The sequence below is a fragment of the Gorilla gorilla genome, chromosome 2 (assembly GCF_029281585.2).
Source record: "Gorilla gorilla gorilla isolate KB3781 chromosome 2, NHGRI_mGorGor1-v2.1_pri, whole genome shotgun sequence".
Classification (NCBI taxonomy): domain Eukaryota; kingdom Metazoa; phylum Chordata; class Mammalia; order Primates; family Hominidae; genus Gorilla; species Gorilla gorilla.
In genome coordinates, this window is record NC_086017.1 from 28,176,075 (window position 1) to 28,203,714 (window position 27,640).

The 27,640-nt window shown below is 35.9% G+C and overlaps 1 protein-coding gene across 7 annotated transcripts in view; it reads right to left on the reverse strand.

Annotated features, from left to right (window-relative positions):
• Positions 1-1,257: 1,257 nt before the first annotated feature.
• Positions 1,258-27,640, reverse strand: part of SATB1 (SATB homeobox 1) — a 97,014-nt gene continuing 70,631 nt past the window's right edge. For 4 of the 7 annotated variants that reach the window (XM_031008979.3, XM_055381165.2, XM_055381163.2 and 1 more), the window contains 2 exons: positions 5,313-5,516; positions 1,258-3,008 (listed from right to left, as the gene is read on the reverse strand). In XM_031008979.3, the coding sequence (XP_030864839.1) occupies positions 2,496-3,008; positions 5,313-5,516 (717 nt within the window). In that variant the 3' untranslated portion in view covers positions 1,258-2,495. Of the gene's footprint in view, positions 3,009-4,375; positions 4,733-5,312; positions 5,517-27,640 lie in introns of those variants that run through there. The other 3 variants (XM_055381167.2, XM_055381166.1, XM_019023731.4) reach the window with 2 other exon arrangements.

Consider the following 27,640-nt stretch of genomic DNA (forward strand, 5'->3'; position numbering starts at 1 on the left):
ATTTTGTTAGCATTGTTACGTTGATTACCAAACAAACATTCAAACATTCATCATTTCACTGAAAACACTATTTCAAAATAATTTAGATTAGGAATGGGAAAGTTATTTGCAACCCAAACTTAGGGGACATAAGGAAGAGGAAGATAACTTCATGGCATTTGAGTTTCTATTTTATTTCCTATTTTTTAAATACATGAAACCTAGTTTCTATTTTCTTAATTCAAATTCCTTTGGCTCAAATTATTACTTTTCTGAACTCTAGTGAGCAAGAATGTTTGTTTTCTTACTAAATAAAAAGTGGCAACTTTTCAGTACAATTTTAAGTTTGCAACAAACCAGCTGCCTTCAGAGGAGCTTAGCTGTGCTTCAAAAGTAAATGGAACTTTAAAGCTTTATTGAAAGTTTTCAATGATTCCATTTCAGTTTCTAAAGTACAAGTTCAACATTAAAGCAGCCCAGTTGCCTACCAATAAGCTCATCAGGGCCTGAGAAGATGGTAGGCAGAAAGAGAAGCGGCAATTGCAAAATGGTATCTCAAGCAACCCAGATACCCCTACTAGCATCTAGGAAACAAAGTGAGGGAGCAAATAAAAGAAAAATCACCCCAAACTGTAATGCTGGCCTCAATCCTGTGACCATTAGCACACCTCATTTTATATTCTGGCATTTTACTATGTTTAATGTTGCAAGAATTCTGAAGATTGTGTTTAAATACCAGGTGTGTTATTCCTATTTTCTTCATGTAGCTCTCATAGTTATGAGATACACTTACGAGCTCAGTTATTAACTTATTCCACTTATAACTTGTGAAAAAAAAAAGCTAAGGGGTTTTTATACAGAAGGTCCATTTTTTCCCCTACTTATTTTGTTACTATTAATGGCCTTTAGAAATATTTGTACATTAGCTTAAGGAAAAGCGTTGCTATAAATGAAGTATTGTGAAATAAGCACAGATGAATCCATTCTAACAACATAACTGCTAGAGACTGGATTTGTTTTTGTTGGAGAGTCTTTTGACCATCCTATCTCTACTTATTAAGCAAAATGTTGACCAAACAGGTTATTTTCATTGTGAAATTTCATACCTTTTTAAAAATGAGCATGTTTGTGATTTAAATTTACAGTGTTTCAAGTAACTTGTCAATTGCTCTTTTTAAAATCAGTAAAATAACAAGTTATTAACATGCACCTAAATGAGAGGGCCATCCTTTGACTCCTTTAGTTACTTCACATAAGCAGACAAACCCTACCATGTCATACGATACAAACAATTTTAATTGTGTAGTTACAGTCAATAACCACTCCTAGTCAGAACATTTCTGCATAAAGAAATTTGTGATACACTTATAAAAACAGCCAGCTGTAACAAAATAGCTGGTGTTTTCATAGCCATAAACTCATAAAAAAGAAACACACCTTTATACAGAAATTTTATACAGATGTAGCTTTAAAATTGATTGTAAACCAAAGGAAGACACATTGCAAACATCAATTATTTTCACATTAATTGCATAATTTTCTAAGGTGATCTATTAGTTTTATTTACCTAAGCTTATTTGCATGATAGTAAAAATTGCATACAACAATAAGAGTGAAGCTTATAGTATGAATTGCTTGGATAACATAGAGCACTTTTTATAGGCAACTGTGTAAAGCACATTTTCTCTATTTAAAACTTTTAAGACACTTTGTTTTACTGCCCATCAAAATACATTTATAAATAGAAAAGAATCAGTATGGTAACAAGAGAAGCAATATTACATTTAACGGAAACTTCCAAAAAATTAATTACAACATGATGCTGCAGGATCTACAAATAAATAATGAGGACTAAATTGTGTTTCACATTTTCTTTTCCTTTTTTTAAAAAATCATGTAACAATGAGAATGAAAAAAAAATTACAGTGAACTTTTATTTCCAAAATAAAAACAAATTTGAATTACGGCAGTGCCATATAATACAAGGCATTTGTTGGCATATGTCATCTTTAAACTGCATTCCACAGTCTATAGTTCTTTTGTAACATACAATAGAGTAACAAACTCTTTTTTTTCTTTTTTTTTTTTAAATAAGGGGCAAGTTTCCAAAGATCAGTGTGGAGTGCTACAGAAATAATTATAGGAGAGGAAATCATAATCACAGAAGGTATAATGCTTGTTTGAGGCTCCGGAATAAGAACTAAAAAAAAAAAAAAAACAAAAAACACTGGTTTCATGCTTACGGGGTACACACTTTGGTGCATCCCGTGAACACAAATTTTAATACCAAACAATCCTTGATGCTTCACCTGGGGCTGCCAAGCAGTTTGTAAAACAGAGAAAAACATTTAGTGCAGTCTGTATTATCCTTTTCCAACTTTTCTGTTTGTGCAAGTTTTTGAAGATTCATTGGCCAAACAATGAACAACAAAGGTTTTCTGAGAGAAGACAAGGTGGACTTTTCATTTTGTTAGTAAATACCAGTGGCACTGTTGAACGAAACAAATACTTTTATCTCAGTCTTTCAAATCAGTATTAATGTCTGTGTTTCCTTCCACTGACAGCTCTTCTTCTAGTTTCACTGAAAAAAGGGTGTTAGTATTTTTATCTTGGACACTCTCTTCCAAATCCTTCAGCAGCTCCTCTTCTTTATATTCTGCCACATCGACCTCTAAACCGGAATTGTCCTTCAGTTTGCCGTGGTGCTTGAGATAGTACCGCTGGTTCTGAAAGAACTTGATGATGGTGTACTTGGGAAGGTCGAGCTGGGCAGACAGAGTCTGGATGGCCTCTTCGTCAGGGTACAGGCCCACGTCTTGTATGAAACTCTGGAGGATTCCCAAGGCTTCCACTGAAATTTTTGTTCGTGGCCGGGTCTTCTGTCGGTTTTCCTCATCTGACTCTGCTGGAGAGGCCACCGTGGGTTGCCGTGGGGGGAGCCGAGGGCCTGTCTGTGGCTGCTGCTGTGGCTGTGGAGGTGGCGGTGCCTGCTGCTGCTGCTGCTGCTGTTGCTGTTGCTGCTGCTGTTGCTGCAAAGAAACAAGGAGACAATCAGAGCTCTGCTATCGTGGAGTTCCACACAAAGCCGTCTCCAATCAGGAAAAATGTGGTCCCGGATCCTACATATAGCTTCTTTGATAGGGATGAAGATTTAGAATGAAAAGGTAGGCCAGCGAAATGGCCGACAGCATTTACAAAAAAATCAAAATGATATGACTAGGAAGGGATGAATTAATACAGCTTTGGGGGGCTACTGCACTTACTTATCAGAGATCAGCAGACGAAGTGAAAACTCAGTGCTCTGAAAATGTGAGCTATAAAATTCACTAGAAGGATACGCATCGAAGGCGAAGACAGCACATCAAATTATGATGTAAATAATTAACAAAGATTTAAAATGAAGATGGAGAGGAAAGGATTTCAAAGACATTTCAGAAAGGTGAGCTACAGAGCAGTGGGGAAAGAAATTTGTGTTCTGCTCCGTTTCATCGGATGGCCAGGAAGAATAGAAGATGAGCTTATGCTCTTATTCAGTGTTATCTGTCATGAGACTAAAGGATTTCTGATATTCTCACACTTGTGAATTTTCTATCAGACAGTTCCAATTTAATACACACACAATTTCTTACCAAACTGCACTAGGCTGACACTGCAAGTTTTTTTCTTACCTCAAAAGGTTCAATCCGCCATACGACAGCTAGCGAATTGTTTTGTCTATAGCAAACTCAGATGTGGTTAGGATTTAAATTTAGTGTATACAGACACTTTTTCATAATTAGTATATGTATATGTGCTACAATTTCCATACACAATTATACATAAATATGTGACGCATGCACATACTGTACACTCGATATCCATAATTCTTATCAGCAAAGTAAATCAACCTAAGTGGCAAAATATTAGAATGCTGATACCGTGTCTACGCATTTCCTTTTATACCCCTAAGAAGCAATTTTATTAAAAACAATTTATATTTTCGAATAAGTACTTTTTAAATTAATTAACATATATTGTTCTCTTTTTTGTTTTTGCTAAACAGTAAGTTTTTCAGGCTTTCACGATTATTTTAGTGCTTGATATCCTAAAGGGAAGCTCTTTGTCAACTTGTTTTATCTTTAATACACACTTGAGAATTTTTTTATCCTGGTAGATAACTTTATTACTGTTTTTAGTTATACGTATATATCTATACATACACACACACATATATATAATTTTTCACAGAAATACAAAAAAATTGCAGAATGTAGGTGATTCAACAGAGGTAGAATTTTAGGACTCTGGAAGGCAATGGCATTTTACTTCAAAAGAGAGCTAAAATCATCCCCTTTAATAAAAATAAACTATACAACTCAAGTTCAATGACAACACGCTTTCTAAGCAACTGGGGCCCTAAGAGCACTAATGACTACCTGATCCCAGAACTTTTCCATCTAAATTCACAGAAGAGTGTCTTCAGGAGATGAATGAATGGTGACAAGTCCCATGACATGACAAACAAAGCATAAGGCTGCATCTGCTGGCACAGTGAGCTCTGCCCACGACCATGGTTAGTAGGGCCTTTACAGGTTTGAAAATCCTGACCTGGGGAGCAGGTCTTTAGGCCACCCCCTCTCTGCGTCCCTTGCTGGCATAGGTAACTGTGCCCGCTCACCTGAGGAGCAGCACCGAGCCATGGTGCAGGGGTCGGCAGGCCTGGTAAGAAAACGCCTCTAGACTCTCCTTTCCCAAGGGTGGTGGGAGAGGGGCTCTAAAGGAAAGACAAACAGACATGACTCACCCCTAACCTACATTCTGTAAAGTGTGGGGAGACAGCTATTAAATACAAGGTGAAGGAAGGGCCAAGGACTGTATAGCAAGATTCCAATTCAGCTTCCCTCCCCTCCTCTTTCTGGACAGAATCCAATGTATAAAATTGTGATTCTACAAACTTCCTTTACAGCAACAGCGGTTGCTCTTTTCCTCAGGGGCCCTGTGGTATTAATTAAAAAACAGGTGGTGTTTTAAATTGTGATTTTTAAAAAACACACAAAAATTTTAAGCTCTTAACACAAAACCCAATACCAACAAAGACACATTTGCCAAACGAGTGTAAAAAAGGGGTTCCTGTTGCTTTGGTGGCTGGGAGATGAGGAAAGAGGAACACAATACATACGCTGGAAAAAGTATGTTAATATTCATTTTATCCCGAGCAAGATGGCAGTGTATTGTTATCTCTTGCTAAAAAGCCTATGGTTAGACTGGCAGGAGGAAGAGAAACGCTAATTTCCCTGCTAAGTTTAAAGCTTTATTTACTTATTGCTATATTGAATTGGCCAAAGTAAACGAACCTGAATCTGCTCTGCTGGAACATGGATAATGTGGGGCGGCCTGTCACCATGGTGATGCACCGCGTTGCTCTCCTGTTCATAAATGGCATCACGTTCTGGCTGAGGAAGACTGAGGAACCTTCGGATCATGGAGAGGTTCTCCCACAGGGTTCTGTTTTCTGGAGAAGGATCTTCTTTCCAGCGTAACAGCTCGCACAACCATCCCTTAGAGACAAGGGCATAATAGGTCAGTTTGTGCCTATGAGAGGGGCTGGCATTTTCCATTAGGAGCTAAAAAGGAAAAACCCTATGAATTAACTTTTTCATAAGCTCAGAACACACCATTCTGCTTTAAAAATTGTTTTTAACTTGTTAAAAGAGGTTATCTGTGGCTGTCAAGGAGGCAGACTCTGTTTCTAATCAAAGTTCAGATTTGCATCTCAAAGGAGGGACATATTTTCTCAGACTCTGAGGGTAAGAGAGCATTTATCACAGATTTTTTAAATATATGAAACAGGAAAAAAACAAAGTTGATGTGCTTCAGTCTTGGACAACTTTGCTATCTGATGAGTGGCTGGCCATCTGAGGATACTGAAGTGCCTAAGAGGCAGGACAGATTTTAGAAATAATTTTTTTCTAAAAGGATTTCCTAAGCTTGTACTTTTTGGATTTGAAAGAAAACTGTGTGTGAATATTTATGTGTGTACATGTATGAAACAGAAAGGACAGGTGCAATTACACCAGCAAGAATGTTTTCCAGTATAAGGCATAATGATTAGAATGGGCATTACAGGAATTTGCTATGAAAGAACTCTCCAAAGAGAGACACTGGAGTCCTATTTTTCTGCCTGCTGCAGTGGGAGCATATGATTTGTCAGACAAGAATTTAATAGGTTTCTTGGGCTAAGAGAGAAGGAAATGTCCAATAACTGCCAAAATCTGCACCTCTCTGATGCTTCCAAGGCCCAGTTTTTTACCCTGAGGTTATCTATCAAGAACTGAACGATCATGAAGAATACATTTTCCAGTCATCTCGAGTCTTCACCTTGGCTGCCATGATGGACACTAAACAATGGAGTGAAGGCGAAGAGTGAGGGTGTCTGATCCAGACCCCCACCAGCCAAGGCAGCTACCCCTCAGCTGTTCTGCTGCCTGCTAATACCTCTCACCTGCACTCTGCTCTCAAAAAATGTCTTGAAACCAACTCTACACTTCTTCACTGACCTCCTCACCCCGGGTGGCCAGTGACTGGCTGACCCAGTGGCACAAAGTCTCTGTCCCTGTTTCTGAAAATGGACAACTTACTCTACCCTTCAATTTACTCTCTAGAGACAGTCATCCCCATTCTTCTTGCTCCCTCCATCAATCTGGGGCTAGATTTTGCCTGAGACCACATCCTTACGGGACCTCTTTTGCTTCCCTATCCTCCTCCTTTCTTCCCAGGGCCCTTACCAAATCATGATCACCTGACTCCCCATCCTAGGCTCTGCATTTAGGGAACTTGGTCTAAGACAAAGACATTTCTCGGAAATTTTAAATAAATTAGTCAGATGAAAATGGAAGTATAGTTTTTTTTTTAATTATGTAATTTTTAGATCTAGCCAAGGAGGGTTTTGTTTCTTATGTTACCAGGAGTGAGGCCAGAGGATGGCATGACTTTCCTTCCCTTCTCAAACTGAAACCATTAGAGAGAAAATTCTTCAACTGCAATATATACAGTGGAAAGAAGCATGGCCTGTTCTCCCAAAAATGGCCTCCTTGAAATAGTTTAAAACAAAAGGTAGAAAACCGACATATTGGCTTCCTAAGGCCTATCTGCTAACCAGTTCATCGTGACGACTGCTGTATCTCATGACATCTACTAGTATTCCTACTCAACAGGTCTTTTAATTAAGCAAATATATGCATGGCATGGTCTTGTAACCATGCACTCATTTGATGCCACTGAATGCATAATTCAAGGTTAAGACAGCAGGCAGTAAACTGAAGATTTACCTGAAAGACTGTTAGCTAAATAAAACATAAAAATCATTGTGATGGCAATGTCACTGAATTTGCTTCTCTTCTAACCATGGCAATTCTATGTTTATTTCCAGAATACTATAATATGACATATTTCAGCTCTATTTATGTGAATATATTAACTATAAAACTGTTATGTGAACATCTGAAGTATCTGAGACCCACTTGCATATGGTGCCCTGCAGATGTTTACTTAGCTTTTACTGGTAAATATTTGCCATCTGAATTAAGCCATGAAAATATACATTTTCCTACAACTAAGCTATTCTTTATACTTTACCTTTAAAGTTTGTTGCTATGTATGTTTTAGATATATTATCTTCTGGTAGGCTTGAATATTAACTGTGGGTGAGATTACTTTCCCTCTCCCCCTTGTCTGCCTCCTTTAGCTATCATAATTGACAGAACCCCTCTACCCGAACACAGCAAATCACACAGTCTTATATACCTTTCAAAAGAAGTTAGAGGTTCATAAAGAACACAGAAGATTTTTTTTAAACTCAGCTAGCATTCTACTATTGCAATAAATGCTAAACATTGAGCATCCAAGAATTTTTTTTTAGAAATAAATGCTTGTAACTAAAAATTGCTAAAAGTTAAATTAAGAATGATTCATGTAAGAAAAGCTTCTTGGAGAGAGCTGAAAAACTCCAGTGATTTTTCACATCCTTTAGGAACTTTTTAAAGTAATGCAGAGATCAGTTAGCACTTGGATATATGTGAAAAAAACATGTGGATCACAGATGTTCTTTGGAAAAGAAAATCATTAGTTCTTTTAAAATGGCTAATAATGATAGCTAATTCCTAAACAATCACACTCATGCTGGTTTAACAAATATTTCAGAAAAAGAGCCCCGACTCATTCAACAAATATTTTGCTCATATTGTCACTTCTGTGTCTCTAGACTTATGAGACAGATCCTTATTTTTATTAATTGCCCATGACTAACATAACATTTCCAGTAGTTTGCTATTAACCTCTGCCCTTAAATAATACTTCTAATTCCTTATCTAAAAATAATTTGATGAATTATAAGTTGAAGCATGTCTCCGCTAGCCTTTCAAGAAATGCGATGATTTTAAGAGACTGAAATCAGATGCTTCTTAGAAAAATATTTAACGGTGCAGCTGGGAACTGTTTGCTCTAAAGGGTATTCCAAAAAAATTTAAAAGGGGGAGGGGTTGCTTCTCTTGATGCGCATTGCTCTTAAAAAAAAATGGAAAACAGACATTTTGACACATTAGCTCTCTGTCAGTGTAGAAATAAATTGGCTCATTCCCAATTTACACTGGCAAAAATAAGATAATTTATTCTAATGCTATTTAAATACCTTGGAATATTTTGACTACCTCAAATTCTATTGATTGTTACTCTATTAATAATGACAGTAATCTGATTTATGTTTTGCAGAAAATGACTAAAGAAGCCAAATGCTTTCTAATGCTTCAGTACCTTTTTCTAGGTCAGTTTTCCACAAGTGATATTGTTAGAACAAATAAACTTGGGAAGAAAATGAATATGTCACAATATTTTTAATATCTAACAAAAATAATGATTCCCCAAAGTACTGTACTAGTTTTTAAGTGATAACTGCATAGACTTATGTGGGGGAGCAGAGATGAGGAATGAAATGCAGTGCTTTGTTGCAAAAAGAAAAAAAAAACACCAACAAAACAAAACAAAACATAATTACGTTTTTAAGAGAGGTCTCTGGGACTTGATATACATAAGACCACAGGAAGGAACAGGGAACTGTTCTGTAAATTAAATTAGCTCACAACTGTTTTGAACAGTAGAAAAGACAGGGGACTAACAGCCTTAAAATAATGAGACTGATCCATTCTCAGAAAACTAAAATGGTACAAGGAACAACCTAAACTTTAAATGTAGTAAATTTGCCAAGCAACATTACACTGCATATAAAGAGGGCAAAATATTATAAACAGTAGCCACATGTAAATAAATTAGTAAAACTTTCAGGATGTTACTACTTTTCAAACTGACAAAGTTTAATTTGACACCTTCTGTTCTAAACCCTTTGTTTCTATTCAAAATCACGCCTTGAGCTGTTGCAATCAATCACAGTGCTCCCCCTATTACTTAAAAAAAACTGGCATGGACGCTGAATAAGCTGAAAATGCCATGCAGATGAATTCTGAGATAATATGTTCAAACCTGTTATATACAACACAAATCCTGTAAAGTTATGTATTGTAAACCTACATTTATTGAGAACTAAAAGTCTTAAATCCATCTGCCACAAAGGAAATACTGCTATGTATTTTATAGTAACCAAGGACCATCTGCAAATGTCTTGCTACCGTAAGCAAGAAAACGGTGCAAAAGATGCTAAACCTAAGACTGTATGAAATAAATAACATTCTTTTGACTGGTTTTGGTTAGGGATCTATTAAAAAAATGTAAGATTGAAAAAAAAAAAAGGAAAAGAGAAAATGCAGAATAACTGCCAAATGAGTACTGCAAAAAAGCAAAACAAACTCAATGATAACACAATGGCAATTTATTATGGTCCATGAAACACATGACTGTATGCTCATTTTAAAGGAAAAATTAGCAGTTCTAAACTCAATATTCTAATGATGTGCTTTACTGACAAAATCTTGTTGTACCACATTTAAATAAAAATCCTGGCACCTTCATCTCTCAGCTGCTAATTTCCAACCAAACTCAATCTCTGATTTCCACTCCACTCTTTTTAGAACATTTAATTCAAGTCAATTCGCTTCTAACATTTTAACAGATAAGGAAGGGGTGCACAATGATTTTAATTGAGTCAAGAAAGTAACCTCCTTTCATAAATGAATTTATTGTACTTTATAAAGCCTCACATGCATAGAAAGAGAACCCCTAACAAGGCCTGTTCTGTGACAAAGCTGGGAGTATGTAACATAACTACTTTTCCAGGAGGAAACAGACTTTGGTATTCTCTGAGAAAAAAAGTCATTTAATGCAATATACATATATGTATATATTATCATTATGTACATATACATTTTAAAACTAAGAGCTATAAAAAGAGAAAATGACAATTCTTACTGCAACTAAGAAGGAAAAATACATCTGAAAAAATAGAATGGTAATTTGAGTTCTAAAAAGCAAAACATTTTACAGTCTGTATTTATTCCCCCTCACCCTCATCTTTTATGTGTTATTTGCAGGAATAGTTTGTTCTAATCTCTGGGGCATATAGTATAATAATATATGATATTAAAAGAAATCAATCTAAATAGGAAAGTATTTGATACAAACATTTTAGTGGAAAGCATGAATTACATTTCAGCAAGTAGTAGGAACAAGGATTAAGTACATAATCCATTAAACAGTACTTCTAACAAAAAATTCAGTATTGTAGACTAAACTACACCAGGCATTTGAATGAGTACATTTTCAACAACAACTAACTATAAAGCTAGCAATTTATCATTCAGCAAATAATTTTCTACTTTTAAAAGAATCTGTAAGTGTTACTTATGCTAATGAAGACAGTTTTTAATCTGCCCACAAACATGCTAATAGAGGGCAATTTTTTTTTTTTTTAAATAAAGCTGTCGGCACTCAAGGGTAATTTCATATCAGTGTGTTCTACAAGCTGGGGGAAAATGAGTTCTAATTGTCAGAGCTACCAAATCCTTCACCTTTAGCATAAAGGTTTAAAGATATCACAAAGATGCCAAGTGACTAATAACGTTTTAAACCACCCCTTTTTCTGTCTGAAAAAACAACTAAAACAATATTACAACAGTATAGTTACAGAAGGGTTATATTTTCATATGTGTTATGCACACTGTGCCTCAAAGGTACTATTTAAACATATATACTTTTGAGGGGGGGGCTAATGCAGAAACACCCAAGACCTAAGGAAGATACAACCCCATTTCTAGGTGTGAGGTCTAAATGCTTCTCACACACCCACTTGTGACCTTTTTTAATGAAGAATCATAACACTGTGCAGTGAGAAATAAAACAGTGGCAAAGCAATACTGAAAGCATTTTAAATTATTTACTAGGTTAAAAGGGTGAACTGATACTTTAAACACATCAAATTTCATCATCTAGACCATTTTTTGGTGGCAAAGTGGTATTGATCTTTCCAAATGCTTAAAATTAACTATTTTCCAGAAGGTCATTATTTGATTAAAGGCATTAAAGTTGAGGGCAAGAAGCGATGCACTTTTTCTTCTTTCCCATTCAAATCATCATATAATTTAATATAAACCATCCCATCATGTCCTGTAATAAAAACACTTGTCTTAAGATATTGTTCTTTACCTAACATATTAACCTTTAAATGTTATGAAGTTCTTTAGAAGAAAAACCTTCGCTAAAGCAGATTATTCTATAACATTATGAGAGGCCCCCACCATTAACATTAATAAAGATACATGTTCTCCTCTATGGAATTAGTAGGAAATGCATTAATCTTTCTCTCCAGCTTAATAACATCTACTTTGTGTAAAGTGAAAAGAACCTCAGCTGGCACTGTAAGTAACTTTTCCTGCTAAGTTAACATTGGTCTTATTAAAGAAAACATGGAAAATAAATTTGAACAGAGACGTGCCAGTAAATGCATTTTCCATTCTAAAAGTAGCACATTACATCCACTTGATTCAAAGACGGGTTTTAAAAAGGAAATATATTTTAAAAGGCATATGTGTGTGCACGTATGTATGCCCCAATATGTTTATTTTCCAAAGTGTGGTTTCTGATACTTATATTTGCTGAAAGAAAAAAATAATAATAATCTTCTTTTTAAATGTTACTATTCTTAACTTCTAAACTGTTACTGTTTTTGAATTCTCTCTAGAGGCTCCAGTTTATTTAAGAGACTCAATATCTTAGCCAAAAATCTGTGCGTTCCAATACTGGGGTAATAATAGGACATAAAATGGCTATCAGAAAATTTTTTGCTTGAGTAAATTTTTGCCACTTAGACATTAAGAAGTGAAACACCTCTATCAGAGTTTCTAAAGGTTACACATAAAGAAAATTATTAGCATAAACCTGGAGAAAAATTTCTATTAAAATTTTGTGAACTTGGAAGGAATACTCACAGTCACTGGTAAATGATCTTCATTTTTCAATTTTATTTACAATTTAATCAGATAAAAAGGTGCAAATCATTTGTTTTTAATGGTATTTATGTTTACCTCTTTTCTACTTTTTCAAAGCCACTAACTTTAGGGCACATGTGGATTTGGTGGTTTTTCTCAGGCTACAAATTATTTGGTCCATAACAAGATTATCAAATGACAACCTGGCCAGAGAAGATACAAATGGTTCTGACTTAAATAGGTTGTTGAGCAAGGAGATCTCACATTTTAAAGAATATTTTCAGAGGGAGAATTTGAGAAGGGGGGAGAAAAGAAAAACAGGAATGAACATAAAAGTATAAAATTCTAGACAACCCACTAAACCAGTTAGCAAAAAGAAGAGCCCTTAATTGAAATAGAGAATTTCCCCAAAAAAAGGTCTGAATTTATTTTTAAAACATTAGATTTGGAAAATACCTAATTTGAAAGTTTAATTTTCATATATACGTCAAACCTGCTTTTAGGGTAGTTTAGTCAAAGCTGAAACAAAACAAATAAAATTCTGGCTTATATATCTGATACTTGAATAAGGACTCTGAAAAAAAAGTTCCCGTTTTTTTCTCGTCAGCCTAAGATATATTTTTGACATTACATAAATTTCAGTGATATGATCTGGCTCCTATTTAACATTTATGCACTTTCTCTTCAAATGTTAACTTTTAATTTTCTCCTCATCCTTCATAGCTGGTATCATTAAAAAAACCAGAAAACTCAGTACTCCGAAGGTTCATGGTGTAACATTTTCATCAGTTTTAGTGTCTCTTTCTATCATTAAGACCCATCCACTCCTTTCCATTCTACCACTATTGACTTGTCAGAACTGGAGCACCTCTTCCTTGAATTACTATGTTAGACAACAACATTCTTTTTAAATTACTTCCAGTGGGCAATTATTTTGATTTCTGAACAAAAAAGCTTTTAAGTAATCATTCCTTTTCCTCTCTTAAGTTAGGGGAAAAGTAAGTCAATGATGACCAGAGTTTTCAAGAAGAATAGAGAACCAGTGTCATCACACAGAGTTGATGTGATTCCTACAAAAAAGCACATTAATCTGATGTTTAATTTCGCCCATGAAACTTACTGATAGGTAAAGAAACGGGTTTCATTAAGCTTTCTTGAATCCTCTTAACCATGTTTGTGATATCCTTGTAAATCAGATCCCAGAGTGAGAATCATTACATTATTCTTCCACTTTCAAACTGCCCATAGTTACCCTACTGTGCACCATGACCTTCAGTGGCTTCCCAAGGTAGGAGAAAAGTTCACCCTCTCAGGGGCTGTTTTTGAGGTTCCTCCCAATGACACTGATGTCCAAATCTGTTGGGCTATTTATTAGCTATTGCTGAGCACTGCCCTACATTCTATTCTCCATTCCTTATACAATTCTCTCTAATGGGAAAGCCCTTTCTCCTATTTTTTTTTTGGTGCCCATTCAAATACTACTTGTCTTTCAAGACACGCTCAAGCACTTCTGTATGCCAATAAAATGATTATATCTCATATAGGCATTTATCTATGTGAACTTCAATAATGTTTCTGAGCCTCAAGATTCTTCCTCTACAAACTGTAGGTAATAATGGTATTAATCTCACAGGATAGTAGCCAGTACAAGTGAAACAGAATACATTCAGCCCAATGCCTGCTCCATGGTAACTACCAAAAGGTCTTATAAACTTTACTGAAAGCACTTGCCTTAAATGTCTCCAAGCACATTTGGGAAAACCTGGAATTTAAAAATAACTATTAGTGCAAGATAGCGTGTGACAAAGGTCACTGATGGGCAGACATCAAGTGGATCCACATGGAGAAGAAGAGTTGAGGTAGGGTTGTCAAGGAATTCTTCATTGATGAAGAGAAATACTGGCTTGGATTTGAAAAGGGGACAATATTTAAAACAGGAAAAATAATAAATAACAGAACAAGATGAATTAGCAGGAGGCTGGGAAAACAGACCAGTTGCTTTTGAACTGACTGTCTATGACCCTTTTTTAATAGCTCTTTACCATACTTTCTTGAGAATACTACTTAGTTACTGTAACCTCATTTCCTCTACTGGACTTTTAAGATCTATTTGTTAAGAAGTCTGGGTTTTAATTTGAATATCTATTCTACCATTTATCATAGCCTTGTAACCTTAGGCAGATTACTCAGGTTCGCTAAACCTCAATTTTCTGCTCTATAAAATGGGGTCTAATTTTACCACTTAATTCACAGGGTTGTGAGAATTAAGTAAAATAATTCATGAAAAGGGCTTGGCACACAGTAACAGTATGATGAATGTAAGCTATTATTATTTTATTGTTATTATCACACAAGGGATTTGAATATCAAGGGGGCTAATGAAAATAATTCAGTTATAATATTCCAATCTGAACCAAGCATCTTCCCCTAAGCCAGGTTCTCCTCCTAGGAAGTTTTACTCAGTTAATAGTATTACCACATACCCAATCACCTAGGCTGAAAGGCTGTTATTTGAAGCATAAATTGGTATAGTCTTTCTGAAGGACACTGTGAATTGCAGAATGTGGAAATATCTAGCAATCATCTGTAAAACACACATGCCTTTTTGATCCAATAATTTCACTTTTAAGGATTTAAGGAAATAAGGATATGTACAAATATTTAACTATAACGTTTACATTCATATTATTTGTACTAGCAGAAGTTGAATATAGCCTAAATACACCTCAGTGGGGAATTAAATGGTATGTTCAGCACATGAATAAATGTAAGACATACATGCATACACACATATATACATATAGATACATGTGCATGTGTGTGTGTATGTATAAAGAGCGTCAATCAGGATCCTTAAGGTGGTCATCTCTAGGTGATTAAATTTATGGATAATTTTATGTTTTTCCTTATGCCTATATCTTCTACTTTTTCTATAGTAGCTAGGTATTAGTTTCGTAATAAAAATATATAGCAAGTGGCTTTAACTAAAAATCTAACTTTTCTTGTCTGTCTCTTCCATAACTGATGAATTCCTGTCAATACTCCCTCAAACGTCTCTTGATTTGTTCCTTCTTTTCCATTCCTCCTGCTGTGGTTCAGTCCCACAGCATTTCTTCAATAATCTAATTCTGATGGCCTTCTTTATTCCAGCCCACCCCCAACCCTGCTATTTGAGTTACATTTATCACAAACAAATGTGAACACAAATAGCCCTTTGAGTGGCAAACTCCCCACTTTCCTTCACCCAAAGAGCTTGGAAACACCCTGAGGCTCACACTTCAATGAGTGAAATGTAAAAATGCGGCAAAAGATTCACCACAACAAATTCAAGCGGCAGCAAATGGGGGTACACAGAAAGATACAAAAATGGCCCAATCTGGGCTATTTAGTGGTAAAATACTGTATACACCTCTGCAATTTCTGAGGGCTCATGTATAGTAGCAAAGTCCAACAATTTGTATCCATAATGATGTTTCTGTATTCAAAAAAAAATAAGGTTCAAATTGAGCTCAGCATAATAGGTTTAAGACAGGACAGCACCATAAAAAACTCTGTCAACAGCAAATAAAATTATTATTTTCTTTAAAAAGAAGAATTTATGCTAGGAAACTTTACTTTTCCTAAATTTCTTAACCCAAATGAGTATGTGCTCTCATATTGCAATGTTATGAAGCAAATTTATTATGTTGCTTCCTAAAGTCACTATTAAAAATTTACAGTATTTATTTTCCTATTCAAAATAATGAAGGTCATTAAGAAAAAATATTGCTGAATATTCATATATGCCATGTGCAAAAAAAAAAAAAACCCCAAAACCTCACATAAATATAAGAAATAATAAAAAGAATAATTTTAAGGTGACAATTTACCTGACAGGGTAGTTTGTTTGCTTACAAAAATAATTTACTACCAGGTTGATTTGGATAAATATTTCTGCCACTGCATTTTACATTGATTTATGTAAAACTTTTCAACACTGCATGTATATCCTAAAATGAGCTACACTCCCTATTATGCATATTTAGGGACTGGGAATTAAAAATTTAAATATTCCCTCTATGATGTTTTAGGAGAGATAACAAAAAATTTTTAAAAGCAGGGCAAGGCAATTTGGGACTGTAAAAGTTAGGGAATCACATCCTAAGAGGAACAAGCAAGCAGGGTCACTATGAGCTCCCAACTTGCCTATGATTTTGCTGATAAAGTGGCCAAAACCACATCATTTTACCCATTATACAAACTTGCTAATCAGAAGTTGGCTTAATTTGAAAGACCCAAATCTTGTGATTTACAAGTAGGCATTAAAAAAGGCAAGCATAAATATTTCTAGAAGCATCATGTGGGTCTCAGTGACAATGGCCGGGTTATAATTTTACCAATAAAAGGAGATAAGGGAGACTGGGGCTTTGCACAGACTGTCTCAATCACTCCTCTGATCACATTTTACATCTGGGGAAAGCAAGCTCAGAGAAGGCTCCAGGGGAGAATGGCAGCAGTGAAACATGACCCTACTCCAACCTTGTAAGCCCACTCCAGCGCCTCTTCCCACTGTCCCACACTGACTCCCTTTGGAATAGGCTGGCATTTGTGACAGTAATATTGGGAGCTGATTAAAATTTCCTTCTGAATCATTCTATCCTCCTACAAAGAATTCCTGAGTACCATCTATGTGCTAGTCATTGTACAGGCTAACAGGAGATGTGGGGACAAAACTTCTTGTCCAGTGAGGTAAGAACCACTTAAACTTCAGGTTTAAGTTGATACTAAAGGTATAGTTAGTTCAATTGGAAAAAAAAATGTCTAATCTAAAAGCAAAGGCGTTCTCTCACAAAGTCCTACAGCACTGCATGTGGGCATGCGAATATCAGAGAAAACGTTGTCTGGAAGGTTTCTGTTTTGGTGGTTGTTTTAAATGTCACTGCATCATTGTTACCTCTGTTTACATGCTTTGGAGTGAAGGACGCTTGAAGAGCAAGCATACCAAAATGCAATAAACAAAAAGTAAATGTTTCTCAGGTTAATTTGAGAATCCCTCAGCTCATGTGATAAAATACATATATATTTTTTCCCTCTACAAAATTTATCTAATCATTGATCTCATCTCTTGTGCCATGGACCCTTCTGGGAGTCTGGTAAAGCCCATGGATGCCTTTTCAGAACAGCGTTTTTATGTGCCTGAAATAAAATACATAAGATTACAAAGAAAATCAATTATACTGAAATACAGGTATCAAAAATTTGTGATACAGTAATATATATACTTCTTTATTAACACACTAAATAACAAGGTTTAGCAACAGATCTAATAACTACCGTAATTTTATAGGGATGGGCATAAATGATATTTTAAGATATCTAGAACAACATAATAGGACAGGAAAATATTTTGTGATTTTTTTAATGGTGACAAATTCATAGGTATTGCTACTGTGATTTGTTGCCTATATTGATAATTGAATAAAATGTCAACTTTCAGTAAGAAGAGGTTAGAGAAAATAAAGTCATTTTTTTCATCCAAGTTCATGGTTCCCTGGGGGAGAAGGTTGGGCCAAGGTTAAGAACCCCTAAATGGGTGACCCTTCCTCTTACCCCACATAAACGTGTGTGTGTATACATACATAGCTATCAAATATATATGTATGTATGTATATATATATATACACACACACGTACGTATAGACACACTTCAAATACTGTTCCAGAACTATGTCCTATAAGTTCTTAACATATTAGAAAATCTTAGTATTTATGGATTTGTGAAACAAATTTCCTTTTTTTTTTTTTTTTGCCACTAAAGGACCATGCCTCTTAGCGATGGGTTAGAGAAGAACAGTCACCACCACAGGGGTTCCTAGACTGTGTCCTCAGTAGCCCCAGGTTTCCATTAGAGGTGTTTCAGAAGTACCCGCGTTGTGTATGTGTAGGGTTAAGGGGTTGATGAGAAGGTCCCTGCCCCCATTCAATCCTCAGGTCAATCAAAATGGAGAAAACTTTCATCTGATTTATATATTTCAGTTCTGAATGAGATTTCATTAATTCAATGATGGTTCTACAGCTTACAATTTTTGGTTTACAATTGCACTAGTACATATATACCTCATTGTTTTCCTGGTCCTGTTACAAACACAGAGATTGGGCTTACAATTTCTGAATAAAGCATCTAAATTGTTATGGGTATTGACATCATGTCATCCAAGTAATTTTAAAGGTAAATAAGATTAGCAGAGTATCCTTTCAGAAATGTCTACCTGCCAGGAGAACACCAACAAGTTTTTCCAAAGACACAGGGGTTTTCCAAATAGAAGGAGATAAGGTAGGACAGATACAGGATAGAGGCAGGATACAGAATGGAAGAGTGGCACAAGCATTGGATGTGTGGGTGGGTAGGGTCGGGGAGGGGAGTGGCTCTGCAAATGCTAGGAAACTAGCAGTGATCAAATACCAGTCCCTGCTCTCTCATCACTGCCTCTCAAAGAGCACATGGCTATACAGTCTTTGTCTAACGAGCTGCCTTGTGCCTTGTCCTCCAGTCTAACAGAAGATCAAAGAAGGTGAGTAGAAAAGATGGTAAGGGGGGAGACAGGTAGAAAATAATTGAGTACATAACCGTCTCATAACTTCATATTATATGTGGCTCAATGCTAATTTGCTCAGAAATACAAGCATAAACTTCCGTTTAGAAATTAAGCTTGATGGATAAGGCTTTCGTCCTTATGGTTATCCAGGGTCCAAGCTATTTAGTCTCTTTAATCAAAATACTAAAATAAAATCATTACCCATTAGGCTATTACCCTTCCCCCAATCTCCAAACATACAAGCAAAAATTAATTGCAAGCCAGGAAGAAAGAAGGTAATTTAGACAGTAACAGCTTGGCATGGACTAAGCTAGATTTCCAAATAGCATTTGTCTGTTTGTGGATGTATATTTTATTTACAACCTTCACTTCCTTGACCTTGTTGAAAGTAATTTATTTTTACCTAATCTGCATTTCATTTAAACAACCAAATACTTCATCAGTGAACCAGTCAAGTAACACCCATGACAAGCAGCACTCCTGTTGGTACCATAAGTAAAATGGGTAAACATTTAAATGCGACATTTGGGGATGGACACATCTCAGCAGCTATTAAATGCTACAGGTACCAATTTATAAACTTGCAAAAATGGATTTCAAGGTATTCTTTTTTTTTTTCATGGTATTCTCTCAAATGAGCTGTCACTCCCTGCTTCCTTTTCCTTTGTGTTTACTCCCTATCTCCCTAATCTCTTCCAAATCTGTGATTTCTCATCAATCGAGTATTCTCACATTGCCCTGCTTTCCCCTGTTTAATGTGCTATTAAAGTTTTTAATGTGCCAGAAAAAAACTTCCATCAATCAATCAATCAATCAATCAATCAATCAAAAGAGCAGCTAAGGGTGGACCTTCAGGTATCAATTGAAAAGCAAACAAAAAAGAGACATATTTAAAGAGGAAAGTCTTTAGCAACTTTCAAATCATATCATGCTAGCAATCACCACCCTACCACATATTAAACCAAGCCCATTCCCCAATGGAATTCAGCTCATCTCATACTCTATACTGTACTGACGCTGCTAGGTCTCTGTATGATAATAGGGAGAGTTCCCAGTCATCTATCAACAAGTCTCAGATGAAAAGTGTGTATCAATCACGAGCTCAACTCACACCATGTAATATGGAGTTCATATACTGGATTCCAACAATCAATTCAACCCATTATATGCCACCCGTAAATAACCCTTCTTGGCTCTAGACCCCAAAATATCACTTTTCCGCCTACCCCCCAAACTAAGCCCTTCCATTATCCAAACTCTTACCTTTTGTTTCCCAGACTAGAACACCTGTCAGCAGTGTCTTCAATCAAAATAGCATCCTCCGTAATACTTGTGTACCTGTTTCAGTCACAAACACACAGACCTAGAACTTCAAGGGACGTTAGATATAATATGACCTAATCTATTTTACTTTCCTGAAGGGGAAGTTCAATGTCTGAGAGGTTAAACGGCTTGCCTGGGACTACAGAGCAGGTTAGCAGTGGAACTGGGACTACCACTCTTTGCAGTTCCCAATGTTTTCCATGAATGATGCAATTCATGTACAAGTTGTTAGGTAAAACATCGATGAGTTTGCAAATTAGGTACTATTACCTTATTTCTGTATTATGTAGAAAATCAGGAGCCATGCCCTCTAGTTCCTTTCAGCTTAGGCTACACTGCAAATGATACTGATGACTTCAACAATGATGATGAAAAATGAAGACAGTGGGTCCAGAAGAAAACGACAAAGAACATTAAAAGGAATCACTTTTCCTTCCTGTATGTTTTCATGAAGATATGAGAGCACTGGAGAAGAGCGATTGCAGAGTGACTGAGGATGGTGGATTCAGTTGGGGCAAGATAAAGTTTGTTAACACTTCTATTGATTCTTCATCGGCGACTTGTTAACAGACAAATGGAAAATGTCTTCTTATTAGATAGGGACCTAGAAGGGTCCGTACATAAATAATTTGTCTTTGAAACACAGGATTCTTGTAGTCTAACGATTAATTTAATGAAAAGATGTGCTCTTTCTTTGTACTCAGAATATTGATCTTGTTAAACTCCATATACACAACAGCATCCCTAACAAAGCAACTTTTTTCCCCTCTCTTTTCTGTTCCCTTTTGTATTAACAGGCATGCCAGGCAAAGAAATACAAATACACAAAAATGTTTGCAAACATGAAAAACTGGGGGATAAGTTTTTATCTTGCAAGTGAAATCTTTCATTTGCAAAGGAACAATTTAGGACTCCTTTTAATGGTGAGCTCCACCAGTGATTGCAAAAAGTGATTGAACTTGCATGCTGGCTTATCCCTAACATACCTTCAAGTAGCTGTACAAAAAAACTTCAGGGTTATTAAAGCAAGGGCATTAGCAATGAAACCATAAATTTTATTTACCTCCACTTTTCTTATTTCTTAGACTTATCCCACACAACTATGCTTTGAATAGCAAACCCCCATTTGGGAATCCTAAAATACAAGTGACTACAGCAGGGATGGGTTTATCTCCCTGATTAGCAATGGGTATTTTTACTTCTGTGTTAAGAAGGATTCTGAGGTGATATCTGTACTCATCAGGAGAGTGTTGTGATATGGGAATTGAATCAAATGTTCTACAATAACTATATCTTGCAAAATGATTACAAAGGTAGATTAAGATGGGAGAAACAAATGACCTAAATTAGATGGAAGAAGAGTTCTAACTAAAAGGCAAAGACAGTATTTTATTTTCCCTTTAAAGTGATATTTAGGCCAAAAGAAACTATGAATAGGAAGAAAAAATATCAGATTTTAAAACTGAAAGTTATCGTGGAGTAAACACAAAACACATGGAAAATAGACTAAGTGGGAAGAAAGTTCCAGAAAAAAACTAGGAAGCAAAGATTATACAAAGAAGAAAAAGAAACACAACATGAGGAAACTACTAAGCAAAAGGGAAAATGAGTAGAGTAAGGAATCAAAAAACCCCTACTATTCTTTGGGAAAGTACACCTTCTCTCAGTTGGACAGCAGGAATCACCACCACCACCATTCTAGGTAGCTTCCAAGCTAGGTTCATAACTGAAGTCATAAAACAAAAATAAAGATAAAAAGAAAAAGAGTGTATTTTATTTGGAGTTAAAAGATATTTAAGTAGGCTGTATCTATGTTTTAAATGGTCTTAAATGGTCTCTAAAGTGGATTGTTGTGATCTGGTTCCAGGACGTATGATTCAAAAACACCACTGATCCTATTTCCTCCTCCGCTCTTAGCTTTAGTTTTCCACCAGCTTATCTGCCTTCCTATGGATCCAATTTTTTACAGGGGGATTCTTCCGAGACTGGTGATAACTTTAGCCTTAAACGGTTACCTACTGTGCCTGCATTTCGCCAGGTTATCTCCAATTTCTATAAAAACAGAATCCTCAGGGTTTCCAACTCTGCCTTTCAAATCAATTACACAAATCCACAAATATCTCCATGAAATAAAGTTCCTAACTGGGGCCATTTTTGCTTTTTGAGTGTCTGGTATCTGACTATAAAGCCTGAAGTAACAACTTTGCATTAAAAAAAAAAAAAAAAGAAAGAACAACTGTCCTTTAGAAAACTACCTGTGTCCAGTCTTAGAAATCCTTTCAGAATTTAGGTTCAAATAAACAGTTTAACACTGAAAACATAATACGGCATAGAATCAAGGGACATTATGCACCCTACCCACCCCCCACCAACAAAGAAAAACTTACAGAAAAAAAATGAAAAGCCCAATACAGAATACAATCTTTTTCCCATTTGAATTTTGGTAAAAGTATAAAAATGGAATTTGATGAAGGTTTTGATAAAATAACCTGGAAAAAAACTAGACAACCCCATTTTTCTAGACACAGCTTCTTTTGATTGCATTTTTATTTAAGAACATCTTACACACACATACATACCCCAACCCTTAAAAAAAACGGGGGGGCCTGAAATTTTAGTTACACCACATGTGGTTTTCATTTGTGAAAAATGAACAAGCTGTTTGTGGTTAAACTGTCTAATCGCCTGTTATCAATCTAGCACTGCATTCAAGATTTACAGGATACATCAGCTTCTGTGCCACATTAGCCGTAAGGGTGGGGGGGGTGGGAGGAAAAAGGAGGAGGAGAGAGTTTATCCTGAGGAATAATATTTCCAATGCAGCCACACTCGCACTACATCTGGTTGTGCTGGTAGCGGCAGTTAAATTGAAATATTTCACAGCGTGTGTCAGAAACATGCAGAATGGTAATTATGACAGATCTGATTAAGCCGGAGTGCCACAAGCTCCCTGGCCAGCGCCGGTTGTGCAGGTGTGACCTTGTGCGTGCCTGCGTGTGTAAATAAAATTAATTACAAGCGAGAGGGTGAAGGCTTCAGTGACATCACAAAGCGGAGAAACTCCCAAGGGGGAGACCTAATGGAATATTTTCCCTCAGTCTAATAATACAGTTCATATTGACTTGAGGTAATTAGTGGGATCATTAAAGCAGTTTTCCCGGCGTATTTGGCTGCCTGATCAGATTAGTGAAAATGTTCTTCAGAACAAGCCCTGTGTGGTCTGCCAGAGAGGAGGAAATAAAAAGCAACAAAGCATATTTTGGAATGATAAGCAGCGCTGGACTTTTACTATAGCAAAAAATCTCTACTTTTCTCTGGAGCCGACAGATCTAACTGTCTTGTCCATTTTAATTCTTCTATCCAACCTGTGTATTCTTATACACATTCTGAACTACTTCTTTCAATTCCCCTTTCCCTCTGTTAAATCAGACTGCTTTATCACTAAGAGCCATCCCCAACTCCCCAACAAATCTCCTCTAAACAAGGCAATTTTAAAATTGGGGAAAAGTATCTTAAATGACTGCTTTACTGTTAACTAACAATATGGGACAACTGAGAGAGGCAAAAAAAAAAAAAAAAAAGGAAAAACAAAAAAGAAAAAAGAAAAAAAAAAGGAAAGAAAAAAAAACCTAAAAACAAGGAAAGAAATGCCACTAAGATTCACCTGGTAAACAAAAGATTCCTCTCTTATGTAACACATAACAGATTTAAATATTTACTCAAATTTGGACCTCAAAATGGGTTTAGCATAGGACGGAGTTGGGGCATGCATTCTTCCTGTCGAACAGAAAACAGAGGCCTCATCAAGAAAAGGGCCATTTGTTTGAAAATACTCTATTGAGCATGCTCTACCTTGCCACTGGAATATGCCAAGCGCTGTCACAGATGGCAGGCTCTGACAGTTCCCATCCGTAGCGTCGATACTCGACAGTTCAGCACAAGATCAGTGACATTCTGTCTCATTAGAACCACGCTAATTATCACAGCTAGTTTCAGGGGAAACCATGTGTTGCAATGGTCAATTTGAAGGAGTCTGTGCATCAACAAACTGGTAATAAGGATCAGACACCTTATTATATGACAGCATGCTGCCTATGATCTGATTTACGAAATCAGAGGCACTGAGGCGGCCGAGGAGGCTGGCAGTTTATGAAACAGTGTGTTTAAACCCAATTCCTGAAGCATCTTGGTTGAAAAGGGAATTGTTAAAAAAATACACAAAGGCAACTGGAATAGTTGAATCACAAAATCAAAGGAGAATAGATTTTCTATTAACATACAACAGAAGTAGATTAAGACTTAGGGAAAAAAACATCAATTTGACAATTGTATGCTGATTTCATAAATGGTTTACAACTTCTATTTTTACATGGTATGTAATTATAAATTACAGAGTAGTTATATGTCTACTAATCTCTAAAATATAGATACATATTTTTAAATGGGTGGTCTATGATTTGTGTCATTCTGCCAAGCAAATGGGTTGCATATCTAAAAGTATAACAAGTATACTTAGAAAAATGAGTAATCTCTAAGGTTACTTTTTAAGATACCATCGATATTCTTGGCAGGGCAGAAAATTTCTACATTAGATTCATTTTACTAACATAAGTTCTTCCATTCCTCTCTTAGCACCTTTCACTGATGTGAAATTTTAATGGTACAGTTTCTTCCACAGCTATTTTTCTATTGTCCTTTAGTATAAATGCATTTTCATAGCTCATTCATTTCACAGGGTCTTTATTTTCATTTCTCATGTGAGGAAAAAAGAAGATAAAGTTAAAATAAAACCTACCTTCATTATCAAACACATAAAAGACAACTACTGAGACTTTTAAGAAAAAAACACTTTCATCTTCTAACTTGGTAGATTGTTAAAGGATTATATCAGTGTTATAGCTGTGTGATAAGTTTAACTGAATGACACTCAGTTTTAAGATTAATTCCTGTTAGGAGTGAAACCTTGTTGATTTTCTGTTTTCCCTACTTTCTGTACCCACCCGAACCTGTCCTGAAGAACTAACTCTTCAACTGACAAAGCTGAATATAGAAGAGCTTCCAAAAAGAGAAAACGTTATAGAATATTCTTAGTTTATACTTTTCAGCTTACACTAACATTTTAGGACAAAAGGTGCTCTCATATTAAAGCAGGTTCTATGAATATATAGTTGGCATAGCCGTGCTTCAGAACATATATGCTGGATTGCTGTAAAGGGACCACTCTTGCAGTGAACTTCTTTGTGCTTCCTTACATGATGAACCTCCTTAAAGCTGGCTCAATATTCACAAATTAATTCTCTTCAAATCTGGTCTAAAAATTTTCTTATGACATCTTCTAAAGATGCAGAAATGAGGCTTAATGAGTTATGTCTATATTTGTAACAGTTAAGCTTATTAAGTGGGTCGAAGAGAAAATATATTTGACTTTCAGTTAATTCTAAATTTATGGGGAAAAGGTGAAAATTTTAAATTATTTCAAAGAAGCAACACGATAACCAGAGATCTTCTGTTCATTTTTTTAAAAGTAGGTAATACCAAGTGTCTAGGGGATAAATCACCTCTTGATACGGCTTTTTAGCCAAAAATATGATAAGTAAGCAATTGTTCTATTTAATAATTCTGGACCTCATAGATCAAATCCTAGATACACTAAAACAAACATACTTATTTTTAGGAGGCAGGAATCTCAAAAGAAGGCATATTCAGATCCACAAATTTAATTAGTTCTTAAAAAATCATACACAATCATGTACCTTCAAACTATTAATGTCAATATTTAAAGCCATTAATTTTAATAGTCCTGTTTGGCATTCAACTAGAAATATAAAAATATATCAACGTTTTAGAAAACTGAATCCAATATGAATTCCCAACATTAAGATGTAAGAGATTGTTATAAATGGCCACTAATATAGAACACCTTAAATAGGAGACTGATGAACTCCACATCCTTCTTACTCAAGAATGGAGCACAGGGACCTCCAAAGATCTGTGTTAAACTTAACACCAGCAGACTGCTGAGATGCAGGGACCACACTCTGGACTGTCTTACTTGTCTTCTTGTTTTCCCCACAAATACTTCTCTTGCCTCCTCCTCTTCCAGGCAAGTGGGTCCCAGGGAAACAGAAGCTGTATCCCCCTCAGGGTGTCCTCTACACATTTAGATGGAGAACATGTAAAGGGGCAGTTCTCTCTTTAGAAAGTGAATGAAGAAGGCTTCGTTTGCCCAAGAGAAGGGGCTCTTAGGCCACAATGTGAAGATCCCACAGACCGCTACAAAAGGATGTAGCACCGGAAATAACAGAAACCATGATTCTCAAATCTGCAGGGCCTCCTGTGTGCCTTAAATAGGAGGCTACACAGGTGAACTCTTGTTGCAGCAAAGTCTGTTATATGAACATTCCAAAAGAATGAATCAGCACAGAATTAAAAACTGAAGTGTAATTTAATTCTAACAGAATAAAAGATGCCTTCACTAGCATGCTAGCATACAGAATGCAATGTCAATGGTTCCATGATTTTATTCCTGGATTTTGTCACTATAGATCTATTTTCAGCAATGAAAATTACATTTTTAGCCCTATTTCTAGCCCCAATGATTTGTGACGCATGTCTTACTTGCATTTAAGACCATGTGAGAATTTCCAAACCTAAAGGTCAGAATGATGTTTTCTTTCACCTACAAACCTAAGGAAAATGGAGGTATTCTTTTTCTCTCTTTCATCCTTGTTTTCCCCTCTCTCTCATCCTAGGGGCCATGAATCTCAATGACAAACAAAAGTGACTGAAAAGTAGATGAAAGAGAAGGCTTTAAATTATTTGGTCTCTTCTACTAGCCATGTTATTTTTGCATAGTCAGAAATGCTCTTTATTTATATTTTTTTAGTATTAAAAACATACCTATTCATCTGCCTAAGTTGTAGCAGCCAGAAAGTACTACAACTCAGAGACTGCAAAAATATTATACCAAAAGTATGTTAGTCAAACAGAATTTTCATCAGCTAGTTGCTTTACCCAAAATAAATACATTGTTCAATAAAACACTAGAGGAAATTATTTTCTAAGCACAAGTGATGATGCAGTATGGTTCTGTGAAAGCCCTTTACTGTCTTACTGCACTACTGTACCTGCAAGCTCCACCTATGCAAACACGAAAATCAATGTAACAATTCAGTGTACAAGGCAAGGCCTACGGTGCTGCTAATGTCCCCTTGCTGGACACACACCTTAAGTCTCAGAGCTCTCAAGGGGTTTGCTGTGGAATAAAATTAGATTCCAACATCTGCCACCATTAAGGAAAAAATTCCATTTCCATCTCCCATATGAAAACACTATAACCAATGAACAGTAACTGAA